The 12,252-nt window shown below is 40.1% G+C and overlaps 1 protein-coding gene across 2 annotated transcripts in view; it reads left to right on the forward strand.

Moving 5' to 3' along the window:
* B3GALNT2 (beta-1,3-N-acetylgalactosaminyltransferase 2) overlaps positions 1–12,252 on the forward strand; it is a 45,155-nt gene that overhangs the window by 22,397 nt on the left and 10,506 nt on the right. For both annotated transcript variants that reach the window (XM_007522924.3, XM_060191959.1), the window contains exons 4-7: positions 3,114–3,307; positions 5,124–5,219; positions 8,240–8,350; positions 10,683–10,761. In XM_007522924.3, the coding sequence (XP_007522986.1) occupies positions 3,114–3,307; positions 5,124–5,219; positions 8,240–8,350; positions 10,683–10,761 (480 nt within the window). The remainder of the gene's footprint in view (positions 1–3,113; positions 3,308–5,123; positions 5,220–8,239; positions 8,351–10,682; positions 10,762–12,252) is intronic.

Raw genomic sequence — 12,252 nt, forward strand, 5'->3', positions numbered from 1 at the left:
AAAAGAAAAGTAATATTATTTTTCCTTACACTTAAAATTTTATGAGCATTCTAATATGGAAGAAGAAAAGCTAATCCTAACTAGGTTCTCTGTGTTACCAGGGGGGTGGCTTTAGGAATTGTTAACTCTGTAAGTACCCTTGTTTTTTCCTGTTATATTCAGCCATGGCTCTACAGGTGACTTGTCAGTCAAACCTATTTAAATATATACACTTCACTTTCAATAGGCAGCAGTAGTGTAGTAGGTAAGAATGTAGTAGTATCTGGGAGGTTGGACGATAGTGCACCAGGTTCAGCACACATAGTGTAAAGCACAGGGACCCATGCAAGGATCCCAGTTCCAGCCCCCGGCTTCTCACCTACAGGGGCATTGCTTCACAAGTGGTGAAGCAGGTTTGCAGGTGCTTTTCTCTCCCCCCTCAGTCTTCCCCTCCTCTTGCCAGGAGCAGTGAATTTGTAGTTCGGGCACCAACGCCCAGCAATAACCTTGGAGGCAAAAAAAAAAAGTAATCTTTGCAGTCAGTATCCGTAACTTTTTTTATCTAACTTTATAGTTCTGTATTTGATAATTTATTTAACTCCTCTGTGTCTCAGTCTGATCATTTTTAAAAGTGAAGATAAAGGTACTTATAGGAATCAATATAAATATAAAATAAGTTGACACACAAAAAGTACTTCGTAAGATTCCTGAAACATGGTAGGAGTTCAATATTTAACCCAATATATAGCTCATCTAACAAGTATGCATTGGAACATCTTATCAGAGCCATGGAACCTAAAGTCATAGATGAAATTTACATAAAACCAAGCAAAAATATAGAACACCATCCCAATAAACTTCACATTGACCAAGACAAAGCTATAAGTAACTATTAAGAGATAAGGCAGCGTGGTCCAGGAGGTAGTGCAGTGATAAAGCTTTGGACTCTCAAGCATGAGGTCCCGAGTTCACTCCCCAGCAGCACGTGTGCCAGAGTGATGTCTGGTTCTTTCTCTCTCCTCCTATCTTCTCATTAATAAATAAAATCTTTAAAAAAAAAAAAAAAGAGTAAGGTAGCAATGAACACTTTACTACCATATTTGAACAGTGAGGATTGGAGCATAAAGGGTTCAAATCTGAACGTTGGTTCATACAAAGAAGAGGGAATTTTTCATGTGAAATAAAGAATTAAGTATTCTCATCCTAGGGAAACATTTTATGCTTTTATGCACTTGGTGATTCTGAATGTTGTAGGGTATTGTGTTTGAGACTTTCAGAAGATTGGAAATAATAAAGCGAAAACATATAATACGTCTCTGATATCCCTGTGATTTCTGAAGCAAACCTTAATATGTTTTCTACATCCTCTCATACTTTCAACACGAGGTATTAAAAAAAAAAAAACTTCCCCACCTGCAGGGGAGTCACTACACAGGCGGTGAAGCAGGTCTGCAGGTGTCTATCTTTCTCTCCTCCTCTCTGTCTTCCCCTCCCTCTCTCCATTTCTCTCTGTCCTATCCAACAACAACAACAATAACTACAACAATAAAACAACAAGGGCAACAAAAGGGAAAAAATGAATAAAGAAAAAAAAAAAAACTTAAAAATGACCTAACAGAAGCCCTTGGACTGCTAAGGATTGTAACAGGCCCAAAAAAGGAATGGAAAAGCAATTAGATCCTGTGAGATTTCCAGGTCCAAGGGGAGAGCCTTGGCTCACACAGATAAGATAAAAGATCTTTGGAGCAGAAACCCCTTTACACACACAAACACACACCCGTTCATGTAGAGAAACAGAGAGAGACACTACATCACTATAGCTTACACACACACACACACACACACACACCCGTTCATGTAGAACAACAGAGACACTACATCACTATAGCTTACACACACACACACACACACACACACACACACACACACACACACACACACACACACACACACACACACACACACACCCGTTCATGTAGAGCAACAGAGACACTACATCACTATAGCTTCCTTTGGTGCCAGGACTCAAACTTAGGACTGTGCTCATACACACTACCTGGTAAACTATATTTTAGGCAGAACAACCTAATGTCTTCAATAGACATGTTTCTACTTTGAGTCTCTTTTATTAAATGAGCAGACTAAAGAGACAGGCTTGTCTAGGATCTTTGGAATTTGGATTCTTTGACCATTAAGTGTCCAGAATCTGAATTCTCTTTTCCCCTTTCCTGTTTATATTTGATTGGATTTGCAGTATATTTGAGTGGCAGCCATTAATCCTGTTCAGTCACATTTTATTGAGCAGCCAAAAGGGTATGAATTGCATTGTAGGGTATGCTGGGGTGCGACAGTAGGATTTCTGCTTTTCTGAAAATAAAGATGTGTGTGTGTGTGTGCGCGCGCGCAAATGCTTTTAACTGATGAGGCCATGCTATCAGCAGATCTGGAAAACTGTCGCTCTAAAATTAAATTTGAAGAATTTTGAGCTAGGAGTATAGCTCAGTGGTAGAGCACATATATTGCTTGTGTGAGAGCCTGGCCCAATCACCAACACTGCATAGAACGACAGAGTAGTACTTTGGTTTCTCTCCCACACATTAAAAAAAAAAAATACAAGATGGTTGGGAAGGTGGCTTTGCTAACAGAGAGAGTCATTTGCTTAATGTGCATGGAGATTGAGCAGAGCAGTTTCCTAGAATCTCCCTTTATTAGATGAATCTTTAGAATAAATAAAATGGGGGAGGAAGGGTTCAGGTTCTGGAACATGATGACAGAGGAGCACCTAGAGGGGGTTGAATTGTTATGTGGAAAACCAGAAATGTTACACATGTACAAACTACTATATTTTACTGTTGACTGTAAACCATTAGTGCCCTTAATAAAGAGAAAAAAAATACAATGAAAATTTATTTATCTTTAAAAGAGATTTCTCTATAATTTCTCAGAGAGAACACATACCTAGTAAAATACTCCTGATTAAATATTTTAAATTACCATCATATGTGAAATAATTACACAGTAAATATAACTAAATTTTGTTGCAGAACCTGCTTCTTGACTTCATAGTAGCAGAACAAAGAATTGTTTGTATTTATTTGATTTTGTAAAAACTCCTTCTTTCATTACTTCCTTAGTTTTGAATCAGGAAATTGAGGCTTTCAGCCTTTCTGAAGAGACTTCATCAGGCCTTTCAGACGACCACATTGTCAGTGTGAGCTTCCGAGTTCTCTACCCAATTGTAATCACCAGTCTTGGGGTGTTTTCTGATGCCGGTGATGTGGGTTTCCAGAGAAACATCACTGTCAAGCTTTATCAGGCCGAACAGGAGGTATGGACTGCTTTGTACAAAATTTTCCTTTTTCCTTTTCAAAAAACTACATTTCCGTCATAGCATATGGTAGATTGGGAAAATGACTTACTGCTATTTAGTTGGGAGACATTTTTCTTCTCTTACTGGTTGAATACATTATAATGTAATCTATTATGATGCTGGTTTGGGAAGAAAATATTAATGAATAAATTTGCTATATCTAGAAAAAGGAGTTAGCTCAGATTGTAAATTTATACCTTAAAGTCCTCTAAATTCCAAAGACTTTCAAAAATTGATTGTGAATAAAAAAAAAATTGTGTTTTTAGGTGTAAGTAAATCTTGAATTTTTAGGGACCAGGTGGTGGTGCACCTGGTTAAACACAATGTTACAATGCACAAGGACCCAGGTTCAAGCCTCCCTCCTACCCCCAGACCTCATCTGCAGGGGGAAAGCTTTGTGAGTGTTGGAGGTGTCTTTTTGTCTCTCTTTTATCACCCCCATCCCTCTCGATTTCTGGCTGTCTCTATTCAATAAATAAAGATAATATGAAATAAGTAAAAATAAAAAAATTTTATACGCTTAATTGTCCTATAGTCTCTTTTGCTCTCATGCTCTCTCTCTGTCTAGATGACATTGGTTGATAAGACTATATGTTTTGCGGAGGGTAGATAGCATAATGGATATGCAAACAGACTCTCATGCCTGAGGCTCCAAAGTCCCAGGTTCAATCCCCTGCACCACCATAAGCCAGAGCTGAACAGTGCTCTGGTAAAAAAAAAAAAAAACTATATGTTTTAAAGGTATAATTTTGTACACCTTCAAAATATGTGCTACAAACTGTGAAGCAATGCTGCAGTTGTGTCTTTCTCCCTCTCTACCGCCCCTTCTCTCTCAGTTTCTCTCTTTCTCTACCCAATAAACAAATAAAATGTCTTTTTAAAAGAAATAGACGTGATCGGTTGTGAGGGAAAAAAAGAAAGAAAGAAATAGACGTGATCTTATGATACGCATTCCTCTTTAATTCTGCTCTTCTGCACAGTCTTGATAACTTTAGTTGAAGTTTCCCATGTGGTAAGTTGATGCAAAGTAATAGGTGCAAGAGAAAGAAAATATTCTTCCCTAAAATGAAGAGGAATGAACCCAGAGAAAACAATAGACAGTGAGAATTGGTCTTTAATATTTGTTTTGTTTTTTGTCTTCTTTCTTTTTTTAAATATTTATTTATTTATTCTCTTTTGTTGCCCTTGTTGTTTTATTATTGTAGTTATTGTTGACGTCATCGTTGTTGGATAGGACAGAGAGAAATGGAGAGAGGAGGGGAAAACAGAGAGGGAGAGAGAAAGATAGACACCTGCAGACCTGTTTCACCACCTGTGAAGCGACCCCCCCTGCAGGTGGGGAGCCTGGGGCTTGAACTGGGTTCCTTAAGCCGGACGGTCCTTGTGCTTTGTGCCATATGCACTTAACCAACCCCTGTGCTACTGCCCGGCTCCCTGTTTTTTGTCTTCTAGAGTGTGTTTCCTGTGTACTTTTCTTTTATGTAGAAATCTGTAATCTTGTGGTTTATTTGTGAATTTCTGGGATTAAATCTAATAAACTGACTTTGGTTATTAATGCTTCATATTTAATGCCCTGATGCTCATTTCAAGATAGATTTTTTATTATATTTAATATTTTGGAACAGCATGACATATTTGAATTATCTTAAATATATTTAATAACCAAAATTGGGAACTATTTAGTTTGCCAAGATGTAAGATGTTTGAACATTTGTCGAACATGTGGTGTTAAACATGAGAATTTTTCTTGTCTTCCCCAACCCTCAATTTGTAGGAAGCCCTTTTTATTGCTCGCTTTAGTCCTCCAAGCTGTGGCGTACAGGTGAACAAGCTGTGGTACAAGCCTGTGGAGCAGTTTATCTTACCAGAGGTACAGTATGTATTTAGAAAGCCTATAATGCCAACGTCGTTCTTCATTGGCCTGTCTGTGTGCTTTCAGAGACAGACACTTTTACTATTTTGATGCACCAGGATGACACTACCAACTGTGGATGCATGGAAATATGTAGTACTTTGCATATGGTATGTCCAAAAAGCGTCATGATGTCTGCAGGGTCCAAAAATCACACCTTTTGAACAATGGTGCATGCTGTCATGGTTTATTTAGTGGTGTAGAGAAACACAGAGCTATTGTAGTGACAGAGGATGATACTAGGTATTAATTGACAGACCAGATAGATCCCATTGGATTAAATCAGTCATTTAACTTTCTAAATGATGGTGGGAGCAGTGCAGATCAGAAAATGGTAAAGAGATGGTCACCTTTCCAAAGGTGATATCTGAAATCATAACTGTCACCTTCTGGATGCCATTTGTGGTCTAGTCTTAACGTGTGTGCTGGAGAACACCTCACCCACCAGGTGCCCTCATCAGCCTGGAGTTAAGCCATGAACAATATGTAGAGTGTTACACAGTTGGGCATGAACAGATTATTCACTCTGTACCCTCATTGTTTCTAAGATATTCCTGAAGCTCAGTGCATTGGAACCACAGTAGTGGTAGTTTCCCAAATGAGTCTTTCTAGTTCAGATCTAGAATTCATCCTACAATATCAAAGCTCGTTTAACATATAGAAGAGGTGCAGTTGACCCACCCTAGGAGACATTTTCCTACCACCAGTCCTGAGACATGCTGTTCACATTTATACAGTAGAATCTGCTGTTGCTCTTTGACACTTAATTAATCTACCTAAGTTAATTCTGGGAATGTCAAAGTTGTATCTATTATCCAGCACTTTATAAAAAGTTAATTCTAATAATTTTGAGTCATATATTACTAAGTGATTTTTTTCAGAGCCATATATATATATATATCAGGTGATCTGAGGTGCCAGGGATATATGGTGGTTGATAAAATACTCAGTTAAATGAGAAATTATATTTTAATCAACTAACTAAGCTTAAACTTTTCTTTTATGAGTGACCATACTGGGAGGAGTACAATACTAGTGGCATTCTCATAAATTGCTAATGACCCTGTAAATTAGTATAACTTGCTTTTGAAGGGGGGGGTGGAAACAGCAATAATGGTTATGCAAAAGACTTCCATGCCTCAGGCACCAAAGGTCCCAGGTTCAATCCCCAGCACCACCATAAGCTAGAACTGAGTAGTGCTCTGGGGTGTGTCTGTGTCTTTCTCTCTCATTAAAATAGAATGTTTAAAAATAAGAGAAGAAGGAGCCGGGTGGTGGCGCACCTGGCTGAGCGTACATGTTACAGTGAGCAAGGACCCAGGTTCGAGTCCCCGGTCCCTACCTATAAGGGGAAAGTGATGAAGCAGTGCTGTAGGTGTCTCGGTCTCTCTCCCTATCACCCCCTTCCCTCTCAATTTCTGGCTGTGTCTATCCAATAAAGAAATTTTTTAAAAAAGAAGAATAGTTGGGTAATATATATTCAAATCCATGTAAAACATCTCTATTTCTTTTTTTTTTTTATTTTTATTTATTTCCTCTTGTTGCCCTTGTTGTTTTATTGTAGTTGTTGTTGTTATTGATGTCGTCGTTGTTGGATAGGACAGAGAGAAATGGAGAGAGGAGGAGAAGACAGAAAGGGGGAGAGAAAGATAGACACCTGCAGACCTGCTTCATCACCTGTGAAGCGACTCCCCTGTAGGTGGGGAGCCGGGGGCTTGAACCCAGATCCTTACGCCGGTCCTTGCACTTCGTGCCACCTGCGCTTAACCCGCTGTGCTACCGCCCAACTCCCACATCTCTATTTCTTATCCCAGTATTTTACCACTGGGAATTTATTTTAAATAAATTTCTTTTAAAAATTTTATATTTTATTTATTTATTCCCTTTTGTTGCCCTTGTTGTTTTATTGATGTTGTTGTTGTTGGATAGGACAGAGAGAAATGGAGAGAGGAGGGGAAGACAGGAGGAAAGAAAGACAGACACCTGCAGACCTCTGCAGGTGCGGATCCGGGGGGCTTGAACTGGGATCCTTACACTGATCCTTGCACTTTGCACCACGTGTGCTTAACCTGCTGTGCTACCACCCGACTCCCAATAAATTTATTTTATAGTGCTAGGGAAAAATAACCATTTACACCAAAGCCTCACATTATTTTGTGGTATTCAAATGACTGGCAGGAGAAACATGTGGGTGGATACAGGAACCAGCCACTCTGTGGCGTATCACTCACACATGAAAAGTAATGATTGTGATAGCTGCTGTGCAGCAGCATAAGGAAATGATTTGAGGAGCCTGTTTAAATGTTTAGTGGAGCACCTAGTTAAGCACACACATTACAGTATATAAGGACCCGGGTTCAAGCCCCTGGTTCCCATCCGCAGCGGGGAAAGCTTCCCAAGTGGTGAAGCAGTGTTGCACATGTCTTTCTATCTCTCTCCCTCTTTTCTCTTTGTCTCCAATCGCTGGGGCTCAGTGCTGGCACTATGAATCCACTGTACCTTTTTTTCCTTTTTCTTTTTTTTTTCCCCCACTTTTTATTCAAGAAAAATTGAGAGGGGAGAGGGAGACAGACAGGAAGAGAGAAAGACACCTGCAGATCTGCTTCACCACTTATGAAGTTCCTTGCACTTAGTACTATGTGCACTAACCTGCGCCACCACCCGCCTCCCCCACTGTCCCCATTCCCTCTAAGATTTCTCCCTGCCCTAGCAAATAAAATAGTTGTTTTTAAAAAGAAAATGTTTTGATATGATTGTGACAGGTAGCAGCATGCAAAATTGTATATACTTTTATAATTGCTTTCCAGATGTGCATGAAAAAAATGATTCAAAAACGTACATCAAGATCTTAGCTGTAGTTTAATAGTTATGCAGTAAAGATCTTAAATATGTCTTAGATTTTTTTCTCTTAAAACTTACTTAAAACATAACTGACAATAACAGAGAAATTGACTGACTGTTTTATCTTCCTACAAAAGAGCTTTGAAGGTACCATCGTGTGGGAGAGTCAAGACCTCCAGGGCCTGCTGTCAAGAAATCTCCACAAAGTGACAGTAAATGATGGAGGGGGAGTTCTCAGAGTCACTACAGTAAGTCACCCCCCCTTTTAAGGTTGTTTAATCTAATATCATTTTAAATGTATAATTTTACATTTTTTATTTACTATTACACTAGCCAAGGCAATATGGCACAACAAATACTTTTTAAATATTTATTTATTCCCCCTTTTTTATAAGTTTTTTAATATTTATTTATTTTCCCTTTTGTTGCCCTTGTTTTTTTATTGTTGTTATTGATGTTGTCATTGTTAGATAGGACAGAGAGAAATGGAGAGAAGAGGGGAAGACAGAGAGGAGGAGAGAAAGACACCTGCAGACCTGCCTCACTGCTTGTGAAGCAACTCCCCTGCAGGTGGGGGGCTCGAACTGTGATCCTTACGCCATTCCTTGCACTTCGCACCATTTGCACTTAACCTGCTGGGCTACCGTCCGATTCCCAATTTACTCCCTTTTGTTGCCCTTGTTTTTTTTTAATTATTGTTGTTATTGTTGTCATCATTGTTGGATAGGACAGAGAGAAATGGACAGAGGAGGGGGAGACAGAGATGGGGATAGAAAGATAAGACACCTGCAGACCTGCTTCACCACTTGTGAAGCGACCCCTGCAGGTGGGGAGCCAGGGGCTCAACCATGATCCTTAACGCCAGTCCTTGCACTTTGCATCACGTATGCTTAACCCGCTCCGCTACTGCCCGACCCCCAGGCACGACAAATCTTATGCATTTTAGAACATACATAGTAGAAAATGTTCAGTTACTTCAGTATAAAAAACTCAAATGTTTTATGATTTTGTAATTCTAGCAATTAACAAAATAGTTTTTCTTTTATATTAATTTTTTTAATTTTAATTTTATTTTTTTTAGCCCTAACCCTAACTACAGTTTTTCTTAAGATCAGTGCATTTGGGCTAGGGAAACAACATAATGGTTCTGCAAAAGTTTCTCTTACCTGAGGTCTGAGGCCCCAGGTTCAATCCCCAGCACCAGCATAAGCCAGAACTAAGCAGTGCTCTGGTCTTTCTCTCTTTCAATAAAATAAAGTAAGTAGGGTCCAGGTGGTAGTGTAGCTAGTTGAGCACCCATGCTTCCATACACAAGGACCCAGGTTCATGGGACCAAGAGATGACATACCTGGTAGAGTTCACATGTTACCATGGGCCTAAGTTCAAGCCTTTTGAACCTGTAGTGGGATAAGCTTCATGGGTGGCAGAACAGTACTCCCATCTATCTCTCCCTCTCTCTTCTTCCTCTCTGTTTCTATTTATTTGGGGATAGGAGAAACACTCACAAATACATCCTATGGACCAAGATCACTCTGGTCCCCAAAGCAGGAATGGGCAGTACAAAGGAAAGAAAACCATAGTTGTACTGGAAAACTATAAACCAAAATCTTGTAAATCAAATCCAGACGAACATCATGAAAATAATTCATCAAGACCAAGATCCCAGAGATGCGAAAATGGTTCAGTATACACAGACTAGTGAGTGTAATAAACCACTTCCACAAACAGAAAAATAAAGCCACATGATTATATACATAGATACTACAATATAAAAGCAGTTGAGAGGGCCAGGCAGTAGCACACAGGGTTAAGCGTGCATAGTACGAAGTGAAAGGACTGGTACAAGGATCCCAGTTTGAGCCTCCAGCTCCCCACCACCAGGGGAGTTGCTGCACAGTCGGTGAAATAGGTCTGCGAGTGTCTTTCTCTCCCCCTCTCTGTCTTCCCCTCCTCCTTCAATTTTTTTTTTCTTTTTCTTTTACCAGAGCTCTGCTCAGCTCTGGTTTATGATGGTGTGGGGGACTGAAGCTGGGACTTTAGAGTCTCTGGCATGAGAGTTATGCAAAGGTACATAACCATTATGCTATCTACCCCTACACTCCTTCCTCAATTTCCCTCTGTCCTACCCAGTAAAAAAAATGGAAAAATGGCATCCAGGAGCAATGGATTCGTAGTGCAGGCACCAAGCCCCACCGATAACCCTGAAGGCAAAATAATAATAATAATAAATAAAAGCAGTTGACAAGATTCAACACCCAGGGGCCAGGCAGTGGTGCACCAGGTTAAACTTACATAGTGTGAAGCTCAAGGACTGGTTCAAGGATCTTGGTTGGAGCCCCCAGTTCCCTACCGGGGGGGGGGGGGGTCACTTCTCTCTGTCTGAATGAATAAGTGGGGCAGGTGTGGTGAGACTGCATATGCTGGAGACCCCAGCTCTGGAAAAAAAACAAGTCTTTCGGTACCTTGACCAACATTAGTAATTACTATAACTATTGTGTATTTTGCCACATCAGTTTTAGAATATAAGAGATACATTTTTAATAATGAAATATTGAGCCCTTCCATTCTCCTTCCTTTTAGACTGGAGAGGGTGCATTGCCTCATGAGCTCATGGAAGGAGTGGAGGGAGTTGCAGGTGGTTTTATTTATACTATTCAGGGTAAGTCCGCAGGGTGAAATTCTAAAACAAACTGAATTTCAAGAACATAATCTTACTTTATAGTTTGAAAGGGGTTTTTGTTTGTCTTTTTTTTTTTTTAAAAAAAAAGTGAAACGTAACTTTGGGAGTGGTGAGCAAGATAGCTTACTCAAAAAGTGTCTTTGCTTTTTATACACAACCCAGATTCAAGCCCAGCCCCCCCCCGCCCCTGTAGAAAAAGAAGCTTTGGTACTATGGTATCTTTCTCTCCTCTCCTCTCCTCTCCTCTCCTCTCCTCTCCTCTCCTCTCCTCTCCTCTCTCTTTCTCCCTCTCTCTCTCTCTCTCTCTCTCTCTCTCTCTCTCTCTCTCATTTCTACCTTTCTATCTGACTGGACTATTTAGTCTGTACTGGTGAAGCCCCATTGACAATAACAATAATAGTAGCAATACTAATACTACTAATAATAGCAGCTTTGGGGGGCAGGGAGATGATTTACCCAGCAGAACATGAGCCTTAACCCTCTGTAAGACCCTAGGTTGAGCCTGGCACCATAATGGAAGCACCATGATGGCAGGGGAGCTCCATTGGTGGTGGGCTGGTCTCTTTGTTTGTCCCATCCCATGTTTAGGAAAAAAAAATGGCTGCCAAGAGTGGCGAATTCCTGGAGCCTCAGTGGAGATAATCCTGATTAAGTGCACACATCATAATGTGCAAGGACCCAGGTTCAAACCCCTGGTTCCCACCTGCAGGGGGAAAGCTTCATGAGTGGTGAAGCAGGCCTGCAGGTGTCTCTCTCTTGTCTCCCACACCCCTCTCAATTTCTGTCTCTATCCAATAATAAAAATAAAAAGAGCATTTGCTCTGAAGTAGTTAAAATATATTTATTTATTCACTTATTAATTGGGAGGGTGGGAGAAGAACCATTGCATCAGCCTGGCATATATAATGTTGAACTTGAACTTGGGACCCCTTACTCGAAAAGTCTTAGCAACCTATCCACTGTGCCACCTTCCTGGCCAGGGCCATTCTTTGTCAGTGAGCATTTAAATTGCTTCCATTTTTTTTCACATTTCAAACAGTGCTGCAATAGTTTAATAAACATGTAAAATCTATAATTAGGGGTATATCTATGAGTGGACTTAATGACTGATAAGGTATGCATCTTTGTGGCCTAACTAGATGATGCTATTATATTGCTCTCTAAAGTGAAGGTATCCATTTCTGTAACTAGCAGTGTAAGAAAGTTCCTGTTCTGGTGGCTGGGTGGTGGCACACCTGGTTGAGAGCACGTTACAATGCACAAGGACCCCAGTTCAAGTCCCGGTCCCCACCTGCAGAGGGGAAAGCTTCGTGAGTAGTGAAGCAGGGCTGTAGGTGTCTTTCTGTATCTCTTCCTGTATATCTCCTCCTCCCCTCTCAATTTCTGACTGTCTCTATCTAATAAATAAATAAAGATAATAAAATTTTTTTTTTAAAGTTCCTGTTTCCCTACCTTGAAGTTCCTAAAAAA

The sequence above is a fragment of the Erinaceus europaeus genome, chromosome 6, assembly GCF_950295315.1.
Source record: "Erinaceus europaeus chromosome 6, mEriEur2.1, whole genome shotgun sequence".
NCBI lineage: Eukaryota > Metazoa > Chordata > Mammalia > Eulipotyphla > Erinaceidae > Erinaceus > Erinaceus europaeus.